Source organism: Nicotiana tabacum, chromosome 11 (genome assembly GCF_000715075.1).
Source record: "Nicotiana tabacum cultivar K326 chromosome 11, ASM71507v2, whole genome shotgun sequence".
Taxonomy (NCBI): domain Eukaryota; kingdom Viridiplantae; phylum Streptophyta; class Magnoliopsida; order Solanales; family Solanaceae; genus Nicotiana; species Nicotiana tabacum.
In genome coordinates, this window is record NC_134090.1 from 171,562,300 (window position 1) to 171,587,540 (window position 25,241).

General features: G+C 37.4%; 2 protein-coding genes across 2 annotated transcripts; one reads left to right on the top strand and one right to left on the bottom strand.

Moving 5' to 3' along the window:
- The first annotated feature begins 3,113 nt into the window (after positions 1-3,113).
- Positions 3,114-19,493, top strand: LOC107818347 (LIM domain-containing protein WLIM2b). The gene is made up of 6 exons (XM_075225723.1): positions 3,114-3,308; positions 3,440-3,622; positions 4,784-4,883; positions 4,976-5,010; positions 5,138-5,227; positions 18,834-19,493. The coding sequence occupies exons 2-6, from the start codon at positions 3,488-3,490 to the stop codon at positions 19,041-19,043; spliced, it is 570 nt and encodes a 189-aa protein (XP_075081824.1). The 5' UTR covers positions 3,114-3,308; positions 3,440-3,487; the 3' UTR covers positions 19,044-19,493.
- An 833-nt stretch (positions 19,494-20,326) lies between these two features.
- LOC107826022 (putative sugar phosphate/phosphate translocator At3g11320) lies at positions 20,327-24,414 on the bottom strand. The gene is made up of 4 exons (XM_075225724.1): positions 23,463-24,414; positions 22,502-22,605; positions 22,148-22,376; positions 20,327-20,868 (listed from the first exon to the last, which is right to left on the bottom strand). Exons 1-4 carry the CDS (start codon positions 23,910-23,912, stop codon positions 20,722-20,724), a joined length of 930 nt encoding a protein of 309 aa, XP_075081825.1. The 5' UTR covers positions 23,913-24,414; the 3' UTR covers positions 20,327-20,721.
- Positions 24,415-25,241: the final 827 nt, after the last annotated feature.

Consider the following 25,241-nt stretch of genomic DNA (forward strand, 5'->3'; position numbering starts at 1 on the left):
GTGTAGAGGAAGCCCTAAGCTTGAGAAATGACTCAAGTTCTCTTATTTCCGGTCTTTAGGATATTTAAAAACCTTCCAGGCGCGCGAGCTCGCGCTATGTTCGCGCGCGGGAGGCAGAATACTCAGCATAATGCGCGACTTCGCGCTAGTGACACCTGCCCAGTAAAATGGTTATAACTTTCTGTATACACCTCCAAATGACGAACAGTTTGTTGCGTTGGAAACTAGACTCAAAGGAATTTAACTTTATAGGTTATGAATCACACAACTACTTATAGAACTGGAGATATGATCGTTCAAAATGAGAACTTGTGCGCACTCATTTACAGATTTCGTCTAATATGAAACTTTTCTAACTTGGCTTAGACTTAGGCCTCTCCTTAGACCCTAATTCACCTCTAATATGAATTATATGCTTATTAACATATCTAATTGATACCCATTATATCATGAATCCTCATTTGCACACAAAATAAAATAATTAGCCTACCTTGGCACGACAAAATCTCAAATTACTTGGAAAAATTTTCCGGGGCCTTACACTACCAAATGGATAAACCACCGATGTGGGATTTGCCAAATTCAACAGACACTACACTAGTATGTGTGTGGGTATGTGACATGTACCGGATCTGGTCAAACAATTTTGGGTATTTTGACAACGATGAACGAAAAAATTCAGATTCAATTTGATTCCCGAAATCAGAATCAAAACTAGGGTAAATTTGAAGAAAGTAACATACCTTATCTAGGAAATCAATCTTTTAGTACAACTTGAGAATTTAAAAAAAAAAAGAAAAAAGAAATCCACACTTTACAAGCTATACGTAAGTATTCTACAAAATTTCTCATAATTTAGGCATATTTTTATATTTTTAAATTATTTTTAGCCGGATCCCTGTACCCGTATCCGTACTAGGATCCATATCCCGAATCTTAAAATTTACATCTTGAAGGATCCGACCTCTAGATCCGCATTTGTGTCCGAAGTTGTTGTACTATGACTTGATGAAGTAAGAATCCATATAGCCGACCCCAACATGTTTGAAACTGAGGTTGTACTATATGACTCGATGAAGATTAAAGAAAGTATGTGGAAGCCCCGGATGATCTTATGTTATATTTGGAAATTATATATATATATATATATATATATGTATCCATCTTAAGTTTTAGCCTGGATTGGGTATTCCCATTGCTGTTTATTCCTTTAAGCGTCTTTTTCTTTAGTCACCTTGTCATTAGTTATACAACGATTTTCAAAGGAATGCATAATGGTCATTGGCTACTTTTTGATTGCTTAAGATTTTGGGTTCTATATATTAATTCTATTGACCAAAATCTCATGTTAGAATAGCTTAAGAGGAGAGGAAGGAGATCATTCTTCTTCCTAAATTTAGAGAGGGTAGAGAACGTTTTTTGATTATCTTATTAGAAAGATTTGTAACAGACCAGTCTAATAGTGATATTGTCTAATTTAGGCCTAGGCTGCACGACTTTATCACTAGTGAGTTGGACTGTTACATACGGTATATTAGAGTCACTCCGCATGCAATCTTAAACGGTGATGTGACAAACCTCAGCGAGCTAGGACGCTGAGTCCCTAAGAGAGGCGAGAGAGGGGGGTGTATGTGACACCCTAGGCGAATCCCACATCAAAAAAATACGGGAGGGATAATGAGTATATAAGTAGACAGGCCTTAAACTCTAATGACACATTTTAAAATTTTGTGGACCTAGACCCAAAGCGGACAATATCACAACTGGGCTAGATTGTTACAAGGATTTTAATGAAAAAGTGAGATGAAATAAGTATAAAGAGTCAACTAGTACCGAACCGAACCGACTTTTAGGTTTCTTTTAATAAAACCGTATGTTTTATATATAAATCTATAACTGTAACGATAATTAAGGAAGGTCTTTTATTTTGTGAAAATAAATCGAAAAAAATACCGAACCGTATCGAATAAATTTTCATGTAGAAAATATATTTATATATTAATTTTAAAAATAATAAAACATTTTTTTTGGGCATTAGAATTATAAAAATGGTTAAAAACCAACGAGTAATTAAACTCAAAATCCTAATTCCCAAAACTATTATGCTACTCTTATTGAAACTAAATTATTTTCAGCATATTCACTAGCAAGACACAACGTATTTTATAATGTATTGAATATGTTTCCTTTCGTATGATTTAAATTTATCTTTTTGAATATTTAATCTTTCATATACTTTATTCTTGAATCTCAGCTTGGTTAATATCTTTTCATTCGCGTGATTTATATTTTTTTTTGTCTTTGCTTAGTTTCTTTTATGCTGTTGTAGAATAGTTGATGTATTTAATACTCTCGCCATCTTTCATGTTTTCTTAATTCATCACCTTTTAAACAATAAAAATGTCTATAGAGTTTTGCGAAGTCCTATAAAAGTACGTATGTTATTGCATTGTATTTCTGCTAGTTAATTTTACATGACATTTAAAAAAATATATCGAAAATTAATTGAACCGTACCGATATCAAAGAGAACCTGACATGATTGGGACGGTTTCGAAAAGTCTAATTTTGATTATACATAATAAAATAACTAAAAAATTAGTATGGTATAAATTTTATAAAATAATCGGCCTAACCGAACCATGAACACCCCTGGCCGAAGGGTATGTGCCCTTTTTTAGTGAAAGCCTTTCCGATCCAAAGGAGAACAATATGCAAATTTTAAGAGTAAACATTTATATGTTTACACAAAATTAATAAATATAAGATATATGTCTTTCAAGCAAATTTAATAGTTTACGTGATTGGCTATTTGAACTTTTATCTTATTGGTGAGAGTTTGATTCTCCGCCTTTGATTTCCTTTCCCTCTCCCTCTTCTCTTATGTATAAAAAGAATCTTAAAAAAGACATATATATGTTTATATACATATATATTTATTACTTAACCATGATTAGATAATTAAATTTGTACTTTTAAGTTTTATCACAATGAAAACAAGTATTGATAAAAAGTGACAAGTTAGGAGGTGTAGTAATTATGTGGAGGAAATACAGGAAATACGAGTCTACATTATGTCCTACAAGTGAAAACAAGGAGCCAATTACTTTTTCCGTGGAAGATATTTCTGTCCTCTTCTCTCTTCTCTTTCCCACATCATCATTCTCTAAAAAACATTCTTCTTTCCCCATTAAAGTCTTCATCTGCCATTACCTCGCCGCGTCACAAAACTTGAACTTTAATCCACACATAATCTTGCTTCAGTTCTAGTAGATCAATAGCTGCAACATTTTTGGTTCTTCTTCCAATGTACGCACCCTTTGACCTAAGACAATTTTCTCTACATTACTTAAGACCCGTTACTTGTAACTGAGATGTTTAATTTTATGTTTTTTGTATAGTTTAATATTAAAGACTGATTCTTTTTTTGGTTTCTGTAGAATCAAATATCAGATCTAGAATAAATTGTTGTGTTGAAGTCATCAGTGATGTCGTTTACGGGGACACAACAGAAATGCAAGGCATGTGAAAAGACAGTTTATCCAGTTGAGCTTTTGTCAGCAGATGGGATTAGTTATCACAAATCTTGCTTTAAATGCACCCATTGTAAAGGAACTCTCAAGGTAAAACCTATAATCTTCTTTCTAAGCTTTTATTAAGTATATTTAGTATTGAGTAAGTAGAACGGATGTAAAGGATTGATACAGTGGATGTCAATTTAACATTGAGTTGTAGTTGATTGATTAATACTCCCTCCATTTTATTTTATGTGAATCTGTTTGACTGGTTACAAAATTTAAAAAGAAAAACTTTTGAAACTTGGATCTTAAACAAGTTGTATACATTTATGTGACTAAAAATTATTAAGGTAAATGAGAAATTTAAAGTTAAATTATTTTAAATATATAAAAGTGTCATTATTTTTTTGGACAAACTAAAAAAGAAAGTGTGTCACATAAAACAAAATTGCGGAGTTAAATGATTTTTTCGAGAGCAACATAGATTTCTGGGATTTTCTTAAAATCTATTGAGGCAAAAGCAGCAGGGGTGAAGCCAATAAAGAACTTACGGGTTCATCTGAACCTAGTAAAGGCCTTATATATGTGTTAAAATTTTAGCTAAATAAGTGCAAAAATAGATTTTCAACCTAGTAAATTAGATGCGATGTAAATTAGATGCGATGTGCTAGAATTCTGAATCTTGGATCCCCCTCTGAGAAGCAGAGAATGTGGAGCAAACCCCTAAAGCGAGATTACAATTCTTCATCCTATTTCTCCTGTTGATTTGAGTTGGAAAATTGGCAAAGTGTAAACTTTCAATATCTTGATGTTGGAGCATGCTGCAATAGGAGTTGTAATTTGAGCGTCAACGTTGCTACTAGCTCAATCAACAACAACAATAACAACCCAGTGTAATCCCACGTGTGGGGCCTGAGGAGAGTAGTGTGTACGCAGGCCTTACCCCTAACCCGGGGTAGAGAGGTTGTTTCCAAAAGACTCTCGGTACAAGGAGATGAAAAAAAGGCAATGGAATAACAACAATATGCGTCAGGAAGACAATGCCAGCAACCTAAGAATCATGGAAAAGGCAGTATCGATAATCAAACTAAAGCAAGACACTAACAACTAGCCTAACACCCTCAACGGGGAAAAAAAGCGCTCAACTAGCTACTAGCTCAATCATTTAGAATAATTGCCTTAGTATATGTGGAGTTCCAATGTTATAAGATTATGGTGTTTTGATGCATACTAACTGATGTAATATGTTTATGTGATATTTCTTAGCTGAGCAGTTACTCCTCAATGGAAGGTGTTCTGTATTGCAAGCCCCATTTTGAGCAGCTCTACAAGGAGTCTGGCAACTTCAACAAGAACTTCCAATCGCGTATGTGTTACTTATTTCTTGCTTAATTCTATTATTCAACATTAATGTCCATTTACTTTATCTAATACAAAAATGCGTTTTACTCGTGACAGCTGCGAAGTCAGCTGAGAAGTTAACTCCAGAGCTGGTAAACTTTCTTTACAGCTATTTTTACCTAAGATTAACAAACTGAAAACACAAGAAAATAGTGTATCTTTTAGATCTGTCGCAATGGTATGCGTCTTATTCTCTCTTCTCTTGCTTGCGGTACACAGACAAGATCTCCTAGCAAAGCTTCCAGAATGTTTTCTGGAACACAGGAAAAATGTGCTACCTGCGGTAAAACGGCCTATCCACTTGAGAAGGTACATATATTGAAGTCTCAAATTTCATTCTATTATGATGTCTATGTTGAGGAATGAATTGTACTTATTGTTTGAAATTTGATTGGCTTCGGTCAGCATTACAGACCTTATTAGGGAAAGAGGGGGAAGGAGGGTGGAGAAGTGCTCATAATAATAATAATACTCCCTCCGTTTCAAAAAGATTTGTCATGGTTTGACTTGGAACAAACTTTAATAAAGAAGGAAGACTTTGGGGATATGTGGTCTTAAATAAGTCATAGCATTTGTGTGGCCGTAAAACTGTTGAAACTTGTGGTCTGAAACCTGCCATAGCATTTGTCTGCCTATAAATGCTTCCTATTAAGGAGATATTGAAAGGTGTCGATCTTTTTGAAATGGACTAATAAGGAAATAGTGCTAATGTTTTTGAAACAGAGGAAGTAACTTTTTTGTTTCTGGAGTTAGTCTTGTGCGTCAAAAGGTTTCATCTGTGTCCTCTACAAGCAATGGCCTCAAAATTGATTTCTGCTGTGATATTGTATACCACGGAATACTCTTATAACTTCACTCGTTTTCTAGCTGCACATGAAAGCAGGTTTAGCTGTTAAGTGACTTTGCAGTGTGGAAATATACAAGCCAGGTTTCTATGTTGGGAATATCTTCTCTTTCTGCACAACAATAACAATAAAGTGAAACTAAAGGAGTGGATAATAGCTAAAAGATATTTAGGATAGTTGAACTTGCTCGTGCCTTGAGACATTTTGCATGGTTGAGAATTGTTGTAATGTCTATGTATCCTTTGTTTAAATTAAAGATAGAATATAACAACATAAGCAGTTCAAGTATCATCAGTTTGATATGCGTATTATATCCTTTTAAAAGGGTTTAGAGAAAGTTAACTTAAGCATAGATGAACTGAATTCCCGAAAAGTTCTAGCTTATTTGCTCACAAAATAATCATTAGTAGTTCTTTGAAGATAGTGCCAGAAACTGATGCTATGTCTTTGCACGAAAACTCTTCGTGTTTTCGGACAAAGAGGGGCGGGCGAGATTTTAACAACTTCGAAAAATAAATCGTCATTCTGTTCTTCAGGGGAGGCTCCTGACCTCAACAACAACTTCGAAAAATAAATCGTCATTTTGTTCTTCAGGGATTTTCCCGGGGTGTTTTTGTAGGATTTGTTTTCCTCACATTAAGGTTTGTTGAAATAATTTTGCCTGACCCGTCGTCGGTTCCGGAAGAACCTCGATTTCAAGTCGTTATCGGCGATGTTTGAGCACCTCGGAAGGTTCAAAGCTCGTACGCAGAGTAGATCGAAGCCTTGTGATTGGAGCTGATATGGTCGAAGCTCGTTTTTGCCTATTAAGAGAAGCCTGTTTTAACGGGTTATTTCTGAAGTATATTCAAAGTAGTGGCCTACGATATTGTTTAGCGACTGTCGGGCGTCCCCGAGTCTCGTTAATTTGGCTGTATCAGCTGTTCTAACCGTAGTCATATGTGTTTGGCCGGAGCCATTTTTTGATCCCGAGTAGTTTAGGCGTCACCGATGGTATGCCCTTTCTAGATTCTTACAAATGCGATGTATAGCCTAAACTTCGGGATTTTCATGCATGTTGAGGTTTTACAGTTTTATCATGCATGTTGAGGTCTTAACAACAACTTCGAAAAATAAATCGTCATTCTGTTCTTCAGGGGGGCTCCTGACCTCAACAACAACTTCGAAAAATAAATCGTCATTCTGTTCTTCAGGGGGGGCTCCTGACCTTAACAACAACTTCGAAAAATAAATCGTCATTCTGTTCTTCAGGCGGGGCTCCTGACCTCAACAACAACTTCGAAAAATAAATCGTCATTCCGTTCTTCAGGCGGGGCTCCTGACCTCAACAACAACTTCGAAAAATAAATCGTCATTCTATTCTTCAGGGGGGGGCTCCTGACCTCAACAACTTCGAAAAATAAATCGACATTCCTTTCTTCAGGTTGAAAAAATATATCGTCATTCTGTTCTTCAGGGGGGCCTCCTGACCTCAACAACAACTTCGAAAAATAAATCGCCATTTCGTTCTTCAGGGGGGCTCCTGACCTCAACAACAACTTCGAAAAATAAATCGCCATTCCTTTCTTCAGGCGGGCGAGATTTCAACAACAACTTTGAAAAATAAATCGTCATTCTGTTCTTCAGGGGGGCTCCTGACCTCAACAACTTCGAAAAATAAATCGCCATTCTATTCTTCAGGGGGGCTCCTGACCTTGTTAGCAACTGAACATTAAATCGTCATTCTGTTCTTCAGGGGGGGCTCCTGACCTCAACAACAACTTCGAAAAATAAATCGTCATTCTGTTCTTCAGGGGGGGCTTCTGACCTCAACAAAAACTTCGAAAAATAAATCGTCATTCCGTTCTTCAGGGGGGCTCCTGACCTCAACAACAACTTTGAAAAATAAATCGCCATTCTGTTTTTCAGGGGGACTCCTGACCTCAACAACAACTTCAATGATTCAAACTAGGAAGTGCGTCTCCTACGAATGAACTTAAATGAACATCTTTGAAAAATAAAGCGTCATTCCGTTCTTCAGGCGGGGCTCCTGACCTCAACAACAACTTCGAAAATAAAGCACCATTCCGTTCTTCAGGGGGGACTCCTGACCTCAACAACAACTTCGAAAAATATATCGTCATTTCGTTCTTCAGGGGGGCTCCTGACCTCAACAACCATTTTCCTTCTAACTTGAATTATCTTTCTTCAAAACTATTTTCCTCAAAACTTGTACTGTCTTCTCTGCGGACTGCTGGGGATAACATTTTTTCAAAAATATGTTATCTTACTCCTTCAAAGACTACTTCCCTTAAGACTAATGTTTCATTCTTCTGCAAACCGTTTCCTTTTGCAAAACTGGTCTTCCTCTTTTTTCTCTCTTTTTTTTTTCCTGTTATCATCTTCCTTTGAAGACTACCTCCTTTAAAACTTGTGTTATCTTCCTCCTGCATTGTTTTTTTTTTAAACTTGTTTTGCTTTCTCCCGAAGAACTGCTGGGGATACCGCTTTTCACCAAACTTGTGTTAGACTTCCCGAAAATTTTCGAAATGAACGAAAATTTTCTGTCCCAGTTTGACAATCTTTCTTGTGGCGCATCTTCCCGTCGTCAGTAACATTCCTTGTCCCTGCTTCAAATCAAAGAAAATTTGGTCAGTTTAAAATGTGGTGGTTGGTTGCGATACTCCTGCTGGGGATGCTATCAACCATTTTCCCATCTATGCGTTGTCTGACCATCTTGAACTGGGCTGATACCTTCCGACCTTCTTGACGATTTCTTATTCACAAACCTCTTAACCATTTTCCCAGTCTCCTTATTTGACCTCATGTATTTTCATGCCAGCTGATTTCACTTGAAGATCTTGCATGTTCGTTCATTGATTAACCACTCCTTCAATCGTCTGTGTTACCGAAATACCCTTTCCCGGTGCAGACCCAATATCTTCTTTTGCGGTACTGTCTGAACTTGGCATTTCCCCAACCTTTGAGTCTCCTGTGAATTTCCCAATTATGTCAATTGTTTTCCGCGTTGTTCTTTCTTGATTTTCCGCTGGCCTTGGCCTTATAACCCTCGATTTCTGCTGGGGATATCCTTCTTGACACTGATCCATCCTTTTGTCAACCTCATCATAGAATATACCCTCGGTTCAATCCCCCTGGCCCTCTTTTTGTTGTACTGTCCCTGAATTGATATGGACCAATCTTGGGTATTTTGCGCGAACCTCAAAGCACGTTGACTATTACCAGCTCATTGCGCTTGTTCTTTCCTGACTTATACCCCTTTGATGTACTAGTCAGATCTCGTCTTGCATAATTGTTAAGCTGATGGCAAATTTTGAAATCATTTCTCGCTTGTTCTGACCAAGAGACTCAAGAAGAGGAAATGACAAAGGTAAAAGGAACAGAGTAAAAGACAAATGAAAAAATGACTCCTAACGAGAAAAATTAAAAAGTAAAACCTATCAGATGTGGATGCCAACTCCATTGGTCATGACATGCACATGTGGCCTATCCTTCGTTGTTAATCGCCTTTCACAATCTTCGTCTGGTGCTTTCCTGTATGATTCTCAATCTTTATTCGACTTGTAGTGCCCGAAGGGTTTTCACTATCAAGCCTCTCTCATTTTGGTTTTTCTCTCAATTTATAGCCGCCTCAAGGTGTCCGTGAAGGTTTTCACCGATAAGACTCTCATTTTATTACTTTTCTGTCGGGGATCAGAGTGTTATTCTCGACTTCCATTTGCATGACTTGGCATCTTTCGAAGACTGGTCAAAAGGTCTTTCTTTGGACCGTAACGTGGGGTTTTGGATAGGGCTAGAAAGAAAGGGTACTGGCGGCTCAAAACGAATCAATTTGGGTTCAAAATTTACAACCTTCGGAACCAGATTTCTTTACATCAAACACAACTTCTGCCCCAGTTTCTTGCTTGAGGATTTTTTTGATTTTTATTTTTTGTTACACTATAACCAAGCCGTGAAGCGCCTACGTATCCTCTTTGAGGAATCAGGTCAAACGTAGTTCCCAATTTCCTTTTTGTTTTTCTTTCCACTTATTTATTATTCTCTTTTCTTTTCTTTTTCTTTCTCTTTTTTTTTCTTTTTTTTTCTTTTTTGTTGTTTTGTTGTTTCTGTTGTTTCTGTTGTTTTCTTTTCCTTTTTCTTTTTCTTTTTCTTTATCTTCCATGCTTGTGTTTTCTAGTCTTTGCTACTGATTCCGAATGAGGGGTGTGAAAGAAAACCAATAAGGCTCAAAAGGTTAACGAAGGATAAAGTGTTTAGATAGAAGAATAAAATGTCTTCCTCATTCCAATCTTCAAAACATGCCAAGCACAAACAACAGAATTAAACATTCGCCACATCTTCTGATTGTGCCGGACTTGATAACCATATCCATACATTTGCCTTTTCATTTGTCATTTTTAAAGCACCGTTGGGCAATACTCTTACTTTCGTTATCATGAACGGCCCTCTTGGCAATATGGCTAATTTGCTTTTATGGTTTTCTTTATGTTTTACTTGCCCCAGTTTCACGTGGCTCGGGCTTCAAATGATCTGAAGCTGTTCCTATTTCCCTTAAGTGTCCGGATCATCTCCCAATGGCTTTATAATTAACTCTTAAGATTAGGCCCAAACTGTGCGCGCATGTCATGTCACTAGAATCGGTATTGAACAAAGACAAAACAAAAGGATAAAAAGAACTAAACAAAGAAGATGACTGGAGGTAACAAAATACCGGAATTTGCATTAGACAAGCGGTGAAACAGTTCGTATAACGAAACAAGCAAAACAATTGGGGTATAACCTTGGAACCAACTTAAAACAATCCTAGACAACACTAAACAAACCACTATGACAAAATGGAAGGATAAGAGGGTTTGACACAAAACAATGTCCGGATTACAACCCTGCAAATAACCCGGTCAACAGAAATGATAACAAAATGAACCATCAAAACTCCTCCCTGGCCAACCAAGAAAGGAGCGTCTTTCCAATTGCCAAGCTCGGCGTCTTAGCCGCTGAATTCGGCATCAACATTACTGGGACCTCCACCAATTTCCATCTCATTGTTCTTAACAAATTGCTTTTGGATTCCCTTTGCGAGCTCGTTCTTAAGAGCAACCTCTAATAGCACTGAAAACTCTACAACGCGCGGACCTTCGAGGATCACAGAAGACTTCTCATATTCCTTTTCAAAACAAGTCATATTCAACATATGCATCTCATTACCAATAGGCGACGGACTTTGGCTAATGTCTGTTGCATCTGGATTTTGCTCGACAATGTCACCTGCATCAATAAGCTTCTGAATTGCTTTCTTCAGCTTCCAACACTTCTCTGTGTCATGCCCCGGGGCATCTGAGCAATATGCGCACCTTCGAGAAAAATCAAACTTCTTTGACAGAGGGTTTGGCATTTTTATATGAATCGGCTTCAGCATGTCCAATTGCTTCAACTTTTGGAACACTGGCATATGATCCTCCAACAGGGGTGAAAGCCTTTTTTTTCTTCAACAACCTCTCATTCTTAAATGCTTGATTGGGCCGGAAACCTGATCCAGAGGGCTTTCGGTAGGCTTGTGAGGGTGGATACGCATTTTGTGGAGCTGGGTACTTGGAAAGTGAAGCATGTTTTTGGGAGTCCCGTGGAGAGAAGTAGCGTTGGGGAGGGGAGTAATGTTGGGGAGGGGAGTAGCGTTGGGAAAATATAGTTGGACGACGAGTGATGGAGCTACTCGGGTGGCTGGGAAAGCTATCATAAGTGGGTAGATATGGAGAGTATGGAAGATCATCCGTTATTGTGTTAGGTGCTTGGGTAAGGACAGAGTTCGGGAAGCTAGGCGGTGGCGGGGGTGGTGCTTTCCCAGTCATCCATGCCCGATACATGTCTGCCACATGCTGTCTCAACATTCTTACCTCTTCTACCAACCCGTAGTCCTGTTCAACCAACTGCTTTCGGGCATCGGTACCAACCTGCTTAGTTCTGTTGCTCTCTGCCATTGTCTTTTGCCTTTGTGTTGCAGGGCAGCGTTGATATTGAAAGAGGACAAAATGGAAGCAACCTGTTAGGGTTTCCAATAGATAAGAAAACACATATTGAGGATGCAATGCAACTAGGCAATTAACCCTTTCTATCATGCATTTGCTTCGGTTATGTGCGTCATTCCGGCTTCTTCTAATTGTGCTCCCTTTTTTCTTTTCTTTTTTTTCTTTTTTTTTATTTCTCTTTTTAATGGTGGTCGAATCTTATGTGGATTGCCTACGTATCATGTCCCCGCATAAATCAGACCGGGCGTAGTTCCGCCACATAAAAGGTAAACAACAATAAAACATTTTTGGAATCACTTAAAAACGAACAACAGACTCGAAATTAAAACGGCCCACACACTTTAATCAAAAGAAATACAAACTCAAGAAAAATAAAATGGCAGATTCCTTCCTCTATATGCCGATTTTAACCAAACGGCTGTTTTTGCAAACGTGGCCCCTTCCCAATTTCACATGAATTTTGAGGCCGGGAATATTATTTTATGACACTTCACAAACTTGTTCGTTCTTTTACGAAAATAGCCTTTTGACAACTGAAAGCTACTCTAAGGCTATCTCGGCAAGAACGGTTTAAGACACCGCCGAAGCTGGCTCGGCTTGAAAAATCTAAACGGTATTCTTGACCACTGACACTTTTTCTTATTATTTTTCAAATTAAAATAAAAGACCGGGTTTTGCCAACGCGGCCTTTCAGCACCTCGGGGACGAAGATTTTAAAGCTGCTTTAGCTAACCGACCAAAATCCTAAAAACATGACCAAAGGTGGCCGTTTATGCAAAGTCAGCCTCCCGGCGTCCTTTTTGGGAATATTCGGCTATTTCTGACAAAAACAGCATCACCCAACTCTATGACGAAATTTTTTTGATATTTTTTGGCTATTTTTGCAAAAGGGGAGATTGGACCCGATGAGGGCTGCCTACGTATCTCACATCCTGTGAGAATCAAACCGGCGTAGTTCGGGCCGATCAGGAATAAAGGACATAAACTAACTTTTTTTTTTCCGAATAAAATACTTACAAAGAAGAAAGAAAATATTTTTGGAATTTTGAAAGAAAAACTTTTAAAGAAGAAAGAAAATATTTTTTGGAATTTTATTTTAAATTTATGAAAGAAATGCTTCTAAAAAATATTTTCGAATTTTGAATTTTCTTTTCAATTTTCGAAAGAAGAATGAAAATATTTTTTGTCTTTTTTCTTGATTGTGAGAAGCAACTAAAAGAAAATATTTTTTTGTATTTTAAAAAGTTGGGGTCGCAAAGAAAAACTTTTCTAAAGAAGGAAGTAAAAGAATTTTTTTTTTTATTTTCTGAAAATTGGGGGCCGGAACTGATGAGGTTTGCCTACGTATCTCACATCCGGTGAGAATCAGACCCGCGTAGTTCGCTAACATAAACTAAACTTGTAAAAAAGACTCATTTCTTTTGTTTTTCAATAAATCAAACTAAAAAAGACAAAAAAAATTTTCATTTTTTCAAAGTTTTGGCAGAGTTTTGACACTACTTGGACATTGGTTGTATTTTTTTAAAAATAAGTAGTTATCTCCCTACACTGCTATTTTTTTTTCTTTTTTTTTTTCACAATTTTTCAAAAATTCCTGATTTCAAAAGCCGGTCGGCATGCAGATCTGAAGCAAATAAATATGCAAAACAAACAGGATGCAGCAGGATGGTCTTTTTTCATTTTAGGTTGCTTATCCTAGACGGACCCAACCCCTGTGTTGAGTCCCTTAAGTCAAATGCAACATGATGCAAATAAACGTTCCTACTAGGGATCCGGCATGAAGTCAAGTTATTCTAGGTTCAACCTGGGTATATGTTCTAGACAGTGTACCCGAGCGGACAACTCGAGTTGAGGAAGGAGCTCCTTTCCGGGAACCAAAAGGCCAGCCGGTTTAGAAACTTTCCGAGCCTCTTTTATTTCAGGGTATGACACTAACAGAATAGGGAGTCTCAACCAATAAGCACATCCCCAGAGGTGAGAAGAGAAGGTTTCGGCACAGTTTATATGTACAGTTCAAATAATATCAAAGCGGTAAAAAAGCATCATTTTGCACATTTAGGCCAAAACATGTAATAAGATCAAATAATAAATAAAGCCAAATATAACAATTCATCTAAGCTCGAATTCTGAACCCTGAACCAGAGATTCTGGGTTATTTCCCCAGCAGAGTCGCCAGAGCTGTCACACCTCCTTTTTTACCTACACCCCGCAAAGGGACGTTAAGGGAGTTTTTCCAATTAAAGGACAATCGAAACGGGATTTATTATTTAAGGATCAGAGTCGCCACTTGGGAGATTTATAGTGTCCCAAGTCATCGATTTTAATCTCGAATCGAGAAAAAGAATGACTCTGTATTACAGTCCGCAAACCAGAAATCCGGATAAAGAATTCTGTTAACCCGGGAGAAGGTGTTAGGCATTCCCGAGTTCCGTGGTTCTAGCACGGTCGCTCAACTGTCGTATTTAGCTTAATTATCTGATTTTATACAATTATGAACTTATGTGCAAACTTTAAACTCTTTACCGCTTTTATTATTATTATTATTGTTTTAACAGAGAATTATAACATTGTGAAAAACGTATCTCGAACCACGTCACATCAAGGTACCCGTGGTTATCGACACATTTCGACTCTGTTGAGATTTACATCAAGGTACCCGAAGTCTATACAATTATTAACCAATTATTGAGGGCCCCGCAACTTGTGCGTTTTATTGGGCGAGGCTCATCTCGTTTATTTTTAAAGGATAATCCTAAAGTGCCTATATTTTTTCTATTAAATTTGTCTCTAAAAATGAAAGAGGAAAGGTCCTAATTTATTTGCATGCTTATGAGTTGTTATAGTCGGGTTCCGAACGTAATTTGTTAAATCAGAATGTAAACACAATATGGACAGCCCGTTGGCCAACGTGGGCCCAGGTTCACCGCATGTAGTATTAAACGTGACTTGGGCCGTCTTATTCCAATATTGGGCCTAGTTAATTATTTCTACACATGTTCACAATTTTTGCACTTACAGAGATATAAGATGATAGTATCTAACTAAGCAAGTTACATGCAAGTTTTAGAAAGAGCAATTAATTGGAATGAAGTAACTTAAGGGTCTAGTTTTAATCCTAAATTCAAACAATTGATTGTTGGAGCTAGATTGCCATGATATTAAAACAGTCTACTGGCCTGGTTTTATTTAACATGCATTTGAACCTATACTACCTAATAACCAACTAAAACAACTGGACATTATTGATTACATTATTATAACACTGTCCAGTTATACAGAAATGGCAGAATTTTTTTTACAAAACAGTAGTGTATAGAATGTCCTAAGTACAATCAGTAACAAAACTAAATCAAATTAAAACCTCAACTCTTTATTTGTATTCATGCTTCATGTTTTAGCTTACAGTAACCAGCGTATCAGTTGTGTACCTGATATTGGAAGCAAAAGAAGAGGAAGATCAGCAGAAATGCAGTAGCATACAACAACAGCAACACCCAGCAACCAGTAACAACCAGCAACGAGAAACCAGTGACAGATTTTAAAATCAAGCAAAAAATCCAGCAATAACCAGTGAAGTAGTAGCAAATACCCAAGTAGTAACCTAGGAAAAAAAAAACCACTTGAGACCTCATCAATACCAAATGCAATCACATGCAGCAACAGAAACGACCAGATATAGGTGGTAGTTTTCTGGTTTTCAAACACTCAAAGAAAAGAAGCTTGAAGCTTCAACGATACAGTAGCAAACTGGTACTGATTTTTAACAGTGGAAGAAAGACTTCACTTTTCAGTTTTTTATCTCAACCCTTTCTTTTTACTTTCTTCAGTTACTGAACTTTTAGGTGTTAAAAATTCAGCCTATTCAACTCTCCAAAAAATCTGCTAAACTCTCTTCAAAATCCGTCCTCCAATCCTCTAACTTGTGTCAACCTCTTCTTATTTATAGCCAAACTTGAAGCACTTAAATTAATCCCACCATCTTCTCCCCATCCCCTTTTGAATCCCACTACTTAATGTTTTGTCCCCCACTATATTAAACAAATATATTAGTTCACACCACCATATGTCTTGTCCCCCACTATATTAAACAATGCATTATTGCCCACTACCATATGTCTTGTCCCCCATTATGCACTAAATAATATATTAATTCTCACCATTATGTCTTGTCCCCCACTACGTATTATTTTAATATTATTAGTGCCCAGTGGACGGAGCACTCAAATTAATCATTTTTTAAGACTCAAAATCCCGAAAATGCTCCCTGAAAATACTGCAATTTACCATTCTACCCCATCAGCTATATCCAATCCTCCTAAGTCAATTAACCAAACTTTAGCAGCCATAACCAATTCATCTAATCAATTTTCAATTAATAATCAAACTCTGCATAACAAACTCGCCAAACAAACTCCTAATCGACAACGTTCATGAATTAACAACAGAGTCAGATTCATATCCGAACAAACTTAACGGAACAAACGAGTAGATTCAAATCACTAAATTCAATCATCAGCTGACCTCAAACTAAATCAAACAACATCATAACAAAGATGAATGATTCAAACTAAATTAAAAACTAAGGACCAACACATAAACACTCGACATTATATCACTTGATGAAAAACCAACGAACTTCAAACAAAAAATGAACACGAATTATCTCTAATACAAACAAAGACCTGGGTTCGAATTCAAACCAACCTATCGGAACACGAACATAATCATAAAAAGAAGAAAAGGAGCGGAAGATGAATTCACTGAACGAAAAATAAAATAAAAGAGAACGGAAACCTACTAGTTTGAAGTCCGGGTTCGAACGGAAACCTCGACACGCCTGAACAAACATCACTGTTTTCGACCCATTTTCGTTTTTGATGCAGTGACGATCGAGTTCACTGGTTTGGGGTCGTTCGCGGATGAAGCTGGACGTTGGGTGGTCGAAGAACTGATGGAGTCGACGGTGGTTGTTCATGGCTGGACGTAGTAGAAGCGATGGTGGTCGCTCATGTGGAGTGGTCGTTGCTGGTTTTTCCGGCGACCGGAGGAAATGACGAAGGAGATGAAGTTGGTTGTTTGGACGAGCTGCTGGTCGACGACGAGCTGCTGGTAGTGAGGGGGAAGGCAGTTGAAGACGAAGCAGCAGCCATGGTGGTCGTGGGGCTGCTCCAGGTTGTCGTGACGATGTTGAAGACGAAGAAGAAGGAACAACAACCATGGTTGCTGGAGAGCTCGTTTTGGACTGGAGGTCGACGTGGTCGTTCATGGTGGTTCGTCCATGGCTGGAGTTGAAGACGAAGAAGGTGAAGCAGAAAGGGTGCTCGACGGAGCAGCCGGTGAAGCTGCACGAAGCAGCAGCTCACGTCGAGGAATGGGGAGGAGCAGGGACGACGGGGAGGGCAGCCATGGATGGCGAGGTCGTTTGGAGCTGGAGTTGGAGAGGTAGGCAGCCATGGAGGTGAGGGGGCAAGGGAGGGTGCTGCGAAGAAGACGATGCAGTAGGGGGGCGGGGGGCTTTTTTAGGGTTTTGGGGTTGGAAAAAATGAAAAAAATGAAAATGGGGGGTTATTTCGTTTGGGTTATGGGGCGGACTGGGTCGGGTCGACCCGGTAGGGGTTATTTGGTTTGGGCCTGGTTGATTTAAATTAAAAGGTGGCCCAATCCGATTTTCTTCTTATTTCCATTGCTTCTTTTTTTCTTTTATTTTTTCTTAAAATTAACTAAATTCTAAAAATCCTAAATTATCCTATAGAACTAAATTCATTTATAAAAGTGCTAATTAACTCTTAATAACAATTTACACACAATTAAATAGCAATTACGATAAAATCACACAATTTGGACATTAAATGCTAAAAATACAACGTACATTATTTTTATGATTTTTTGTTCTTGTAAAACAAACTTAATTGCTCCTAATTGTAGAATTAAATCCTAAATGCAAATGCGACATATTTTTGTATTTTTTATTAATTTAACAAATAAACATGCACGGACAAATACAAATAATTATCCAAAAATGCCACGAAAATTCTCAAAATTGCACACAAAGGAAAATTGTTTTATTTTGAATTTTTTGGAATAATTCTCACATAGGGCAAAAATCATGTGCTTACACTATGCAATTGCTGAGTTTGAGCAAATTGTATCCTCCCTCACTCACCCCCGGCTTAAAAATAGAAAAGAGAAGTATCAACTAGTGCTGAACAATATGTTCTACTTTCTCATTAGACATCCCACTGAATACTAACTCGGAAGTTACTAGTAAGCAGGGGCGGATTTAGGGGGGCGGAACCCGAACCCCTTTCGCCGAAAAATTACACTGTACATTTAAGGTAAAATTCAGTTTTGTGCCTCTATATATTATATTTTGAATACCCTTGACACAACCCAAAAGCATAGCTCAGTGTCAAAGGGGTTCAAAACCTGGTTCAACTCCCACTGTCCACAGTCTCTTTTGATTTTTTAACTTTTTCTTTTTTGAACCCCTTAGCGGAAATTCTGACTCTGCCACTGCTAGTAAGTTGTTTATGCTACCCCATCTTCTCAGTTGCCCCACATATGTAAACTTCCACTTTTGAGTTGTAAGGTAGTAAAGAACTTGATATTTATTAAGGTAAAGTCTGTGTAGTATATAATAATTCCCAAAAAAAAGCCCGAGTCGACTGAACCTTCCATATGCTTCTTTTATCCAGCAGCAGGAAGCTAGTTTGATCTGATTGTGGTTAACTTATGTGTTTGTCTTGATGTCTATATGCGTAACCATCTGTGGACCAGTTATCAAAGTGAAGAGCTTATTTTTTGACTTGTTTAAATCCCCTTTCTCAAGGTAGGGATAAGGTCAGCCTAGACATTATCCTCCCCAGACCCCACTTGTGGTTACATTGGGTTCGTTGTTTTTGTTGTTTAAATCCCAGAGCTTTTAGGCTTAGAGTTCCTTTCATCATTTTAAATTGTTGACAATATTCGCCCTTTCAACCATAGACTGCACTGCTCAACATTTCAGCTTTGGGATTTATATCTAAGTTGATTGAACATTTTTTTTAGGTGACAGTGGAGAACCAGAGTTATCACAAGTCATGTTTCAAGTGTTCTCATGGCGGATGCTCTTTAAATCCTTCGAATTATGCTGCACTAGACGGTATTTTATACTGCAAACCTCACTTTTCACAGCTTTTCAAGGAGAAAGGCAGCTACAATCATTTAATCAAGTGTGCTTCAGTGAAGCGTCCAGCAGCAACTGTTCCAGATTCTTAAACTAATATCTCTGTCAACTATATTTCCACGCGGGCTTGGTCTTATTAACTTTAAAGTTTTCTTCCTCTTTATTTATATCTCCGGGTGGTGCCCCATCTTGGTTTACTGTGTGATCTGATTTCCACGATTGTGACAACTATTATCCTGTCGTTGTTCCTTTAACCTTTGGATGTTAAACGATCCTGCTGTTTTCTCATGGCCTTTGGCAGGAGTAAGTTGTGCAGTTCAGACGAGTGTTGGTACATTGTAGTCCTGTCGTGCTGTTCTTTATCTTTGTTTCGGTTGAGTTGTTGATATGCAATTTCCAGTTATTGACAGTAACATTATACTGGTTAAGCTAGGTAATTAGAGCATATCAATGTGGTTTATGTACCTACATAGACATGTCAAAGGAAAACAATGATGGGTTGAACTTCAAGTTAATTCAATTAGTCACTGCTTTTACTAAAAGATGCTTGTGCGTGAAGTTTTCTGCTTGTATGTGGCTGTGATTTTACTCTAATAGGTTAACTCTAGCAATAAATTATGTCACATTACTATACTAGAGTTCAATCGCAGTGTTTTCACCTCATCTGTGTAATTTTACCCCCAAAAAACGACCCTTGTAAAAGATTGTTAACGTCGATAGGTAATTGATTACACATTCTTCAAGCAGGACTGCCATGCTTCGAGACTGACAGGATTCGGAAGAAGCAGTACACATGTCACCTTACGCGAATCCTACATAAGAATAGAAGAGGAAAGTGAAGAACTTTATAAAGTACAACACAAGTTCACATGATACGCTTGCTTTTGAGGCTCGATGTGGTGTAGTCCGAAAGACAATCCGCGCAGGCGTGACAGCAGATTCCAATTACCATAACCATTGCTCTTTGGAACATGAAGCTAGTCCATTGGAAAATCAAGTGATAATCAGCAGTTTATAGTCCTTCACATAGCAGAAATCAGCAATTTATAGGCAGAAATCAGCAATTTATAGTCCTTTTCGAAACATTCGCCATGAACCTAAAACGTAACGCGTGAGAACCACTTCTTTTTAATAGTGGTGTTCGAGATACCACCAAATACCTGCTATCTCCCACTAAACACTTCTTTTTTAAGTCCACTCTCCCTTAGAAAACAGAGTTCCTCGAAAGTGGATTTCGAAATTACATAGGTGAATGTAGAGATCACTGGTGACCTACCCAAAAACAAAGTACTTGTCGTCCCCAAACCAAAAGGGATGAGGGAAAAAGGCTCGAGAAAGCAACCAAGACTTAGGTAGATAGAACGAAATCACATAGTATAAAAGAAGCCATTTGCAGATCTCTAATTTTGAGATCCTCTCATTAATAAATCAATTTGACAACTATAGGTAACATATTGTGTAGTCCCAATTTTACAATCTTCCTGAAAGAATAAAAACAAAACATATCTATACTATCCATGCCAGGAGAGAATGGATAGACAAATCAAGTACTAATTTCTTAAAGACTTCCTATTCAACCTACTTTTGTCTCTTGGCTGATACAGATGGAAGTCTGATTTCCCAGGTTTCCGGGGAAAAAGATACAAATTCGAGGAAAAAAATCCGTGACACCAATTGCAAGAGCATGATCCGACTTGCCTCGTGAAAGTTGAACTATTTCTTCAACAGACAATTAATGCCAGAAGTTGCAAGTTGATGATTTTTCAATGTTCATTTACTACGTTTCTTTGCTTCGCTATAGAGTATGACCCCAAAAACTGTCAGTGCATAGCCGAGCATCCCAGTAACTGACACCGGGTTTCTGAATATTAAGATTGAGATGACAACGGCTACTGCTCCTTTTGCATTTCCCAGGACCTATGAAAACAAGCAATTTTGTCATAAGGACAAAGAATCTATAGAAGAGATCAATACAAGGCACATTCCTCCTTAACCAACAAGACAAAGGTAATAACAATGAACAGCAAAACCCAATGTAGAGAAATTATGAAACCACAATAATTGAAGGGAACAAATATTAGTAGGGTAGACCATTCATGGGTTTATACTCCTCTCTGTTCCAATTTTAAGTTACTCAAATTCCTATCTAGTCCATTAAAATTACATGATACCTTTTTTTCAAATTAAAGAGTTCCTCATTTCCAAAATGTAACATTTTTTTCATGATCGAAAATTCCGTCTGGAGCCAACCCTTTAGGCCAACAGCAGCCTTCGAAACTTAGGGATGATGGGCCCCTCCTCTATCATTCTCCACTTAATTACAGAATTAGTTCACTTGGCGCAAGGCTCGAACCTGTGACCTACAACATTCAGTATAATAACCTAAGTGAACTCTTCTTCGTTGTTTTTTATGTGATAAATCCCCAGCCATTCATAAGAGGATGAATCTTGAAAAGCAACTCTTTTTTTTTCCCTCTTTTTCAGTAAATAGAGGAACATTGTGAAGTGAAAAGTTATCTCCATTCCTTAACAGGTTTGTCACAGGAAGAGCAAATTCCCTATATAGGGCTAAGCTTGAGTACTTCTAATCCTCTCCAAACTTCAAGTGGGCGCCTTGCAGCACCCCCCTCATCTTTATTCTTTCCTTGTGTACTTGTGTAATTTTTCCAACTGTTTACCTCACCTACCTGATACCTTACTTCGTGGTAGTATCTATGACAACTGGAGAAGTGCAAGTTCATTCATTTGCACATAAAATTCCTAGTACTATAAGTTGGAACAATCAATTGAAAACCAGCATACACAAAGACTCCAAAATGTTTGAATAGCAAATCGATAGTAAACCAAACATCAGACAGATATCATAGATGAAAACATTGAAGCTTTAAGAAGACTGTTTACTAGCAAGGAAGACAATGAAAAGCGCCTCCCAGAAAATCAAATGATCAAACTAAGAGCTATATTTGATGAAGCAAGGAAAGAAACAAGATTTTCGAATAAGAATAAGTAGGTCCATGCATAAGTTATGGAGTTATCCTGACATTCAAAGATGAACAGTTTCACAACATAGAGAGGATCATATCATAATTTCTTTATTTTTTCTAATGGAGATATTTGGCATAAGTCAACCTTATCTGACAATATTAAAGACTAATTCATATGAAAAGAAATCTGACTAGTGAATGAAGAAGAGTACCTGAAGCGTTAGAGCACTGGTGTGCTTTGTCACCAGAAAGTTGGTGAGGTTTACAAAATATGCAAGGGCAGAATTGAATAGCAAAAGCCAGATGATTCTACTATCATCTCTTGCAAGTGCCAATGTTATGCCAACTACGTTTTCTTCCATCATAAGGGTCGCCGGTAATAGAAACACAACTGCTATAGGAGCCATATAGAGTAGAAGGTTCATGGAATTCAGCTTCTCCCTTAATTCAAAAGAAAACAGTTCAGCATTCATATACTACGCCCAAAATGTTCACATCAAAAAGCACAAAACTTGGCTACAGATCACTCGTGTATAAAACATAAAAGTTTATGTAATAATAATCACCCTTCAGAAGACAGCAAAATCCCCTGAAGCACTGACTTGAGTGCTCTTGCAGCTGTTGCACCGACACATATTATGAATCCAAATAGATGAAAACTTGGTTCACCCTAAGAAGATAAATTGAAATGAATCAGACAACATTACACTAATAACGTGAAACTGCTAATACAATTTAGTCATTTAGAATATCAATGCAGTGCTTTTCATACACCTAGCTCAGACGATATTTCTTTCATGCCCTAAACATTATGCTACTATTAAAAATATAATCTGAAGAAGAACTTGTTCTTAATCACAAATTGACCAAAACAATCACGCTAACTAGGAAATAAATGCTAAAACACTTCTCTTGTAGCAAATTCATTCATCATAACACAGCTTGTATGATCATATCACGGTAATACAATATATAAGGACGGCTTCTACAAAGAGTATTACACCTTTGGTCATAAAAATCAAGGACGGCTTCATGGACAATATCTTCATAGCTAACACGACGATTCTCCTCTTTATAGCAACCCCCCCCCCCCCCCCCCCCCCACACACACACACAAAAAAAAACAATTTCTATTCATAAAAAAACAGCGATAAAGAAAATGAATTGCAATAAAAACCATGTCAATCTGCTAAGTAGCCACTAGACTGATTCTCTTCCACAGCATTACACTACGAAAAACTATAATGCCAATAAAATTTAGTCATATATAAATGCACTCCTTTTCATAACTCAAGCCATTCTCTTGGCACAACCCAATTATTATGCTGTTATTGAATCTAACTCGACTGGACTAAGAAGCTCGTGCTCAGCCGAATCACCACTATGTTTCCCAAAGTTCAGACAATTACGTTAAAAAGAGCACGAATGTGAAGTCTAATAAGATAAAACCAACCAAAACAGACCAATATCTTTACACATAGTACCACAATTCAACTACAATTTTAACAAAAAATACAAAGGGCATACCCCACTGGCAATGATGACGCCGGTGACAACGGGAATTAGAGTGATATAAGTCAACCAAGCCTCCCTTTTCAGTGTCATCAAGTAAGCAAAGATAGCAGTAAAAAAAGGTGTAGTAGCACCAATAGCTTGATTAAATGATACAGGCAAATACCTAAGTGAAATATTACCACTAACAACAGAAGTACAAAAAACAAGACTCAAAGCTGAGATTTTCAAGAATTGAACCCTAGATCTTATAGTTTGCATTGGGACCATTTTCATCCAAGCAATAGCTATATAACTTAGTAAAGAACAAGCTGTCATATGACACATAGTTAAGAATATTGGATATTTAAATCCATAATTACTTAACAAATATTTGTTCAGTAATAAAACCCCAATATTTGATGAATACCAAGCTGTAACTAGCCCAATTGTGAAAAATTGGCCTGAATTTTTCATTGTTGACATTAAAAAACTGATTTTTTTTTATACCCAAAAACCAAGAATTTAACTTAAATAAAACCCCACTAAGAAAAAATTCTCTAGAATTAAATAAAACACAAAAAGATCAAGAATCTAGGCCTCAATTCATCATTGCTGACACTAAAAAACTGATCTTTTTGATACCCAAAAATCCAAAAGTTCACAAAAGAAGAAGTGATTTTGAAACTATGTTTAGCATTAATTGGATCTGAGTCAATTTCATCAGCAAGAATTTAAGGAAACAAAAAAAAAAGTAAATTTATTGTGAAGAAAAAAACAGCAGATATGTTGACAAGTTTACTTGTTACTGAATAGATAAAGCTAAAATGTGAAAGCTCAAGCAAATATAAAAAGATAAATGGGGTGCGGTGGGGTGGGGTTTGGGGGTGTGGGGGGGGGTGGGGGTGTGGGGTAGAAGTGTGAGAAATGAGAAAGGAGTTTGATGGTGGGAGAATAGAAGACGACCGACGCAGGATTTACAGAGATAGAGAAAGAAAAAGGTAAACGCGTGTAGTAATACGATTTAGAACTAGTCATTTACTCACTAGCATGAATTAGTACATTAATTACGTAATCAATTTATTTTTATTTATAAAAAGGTAAAGGGTAGTGCTATGAGAAAAGATTTAAATATATCTTTCATTATATTTTGGGTCTAAATATATCTTGCCGTAATACTATTGGTTCTCCTGAGTCGAGGGTGTATTGGAAACAACCTCTCTATCCTCATAAGGTAGGGGTAAGGTCTGCGTACACACTACCTTCCCAGACCCCACGGTATGGCATAATACTGAGTGTGTTGTTGTTGTTATCGTCGTAATACTACTGGTTCAAATATACCCTTCTTCTGTTAAGTTTGTCCAAAACAAACATTCAATCATACGTGACACTGATATTTGATGAGATGAATGTCATATGACATGCTACCTTAGCGCCCCTAGTCCATATATTAAAGACTAAGATTTGAAATATAATATTTTTTTATGGTAGCGGTAATGGTGGCAATACTAAGAAGTCTTGGAGAGAGGTTATTAGGTGGGACATGGTGCAACTAGAGCTGACTGAGGACATGACCCTAGACAGGAGGGTGTGGAGGTCAAAGATTAGGGTAGAAGGTCCGTAGGTAGTCGAGCGTTTTTCTTTGTCTTACTCAGTTCGCTAGCATTAGTATGATATCTTTTATTCATAGATGACTATTACTACATAGAGTTTGACTGCATTTTTGGATTCGATCTTATTTCATCTTACTGTTATTCCTACTTGTTGCAATTACCTTTTCTTTTTCAGTCGTTCTCTAGCCAAGGGTCTATCAAA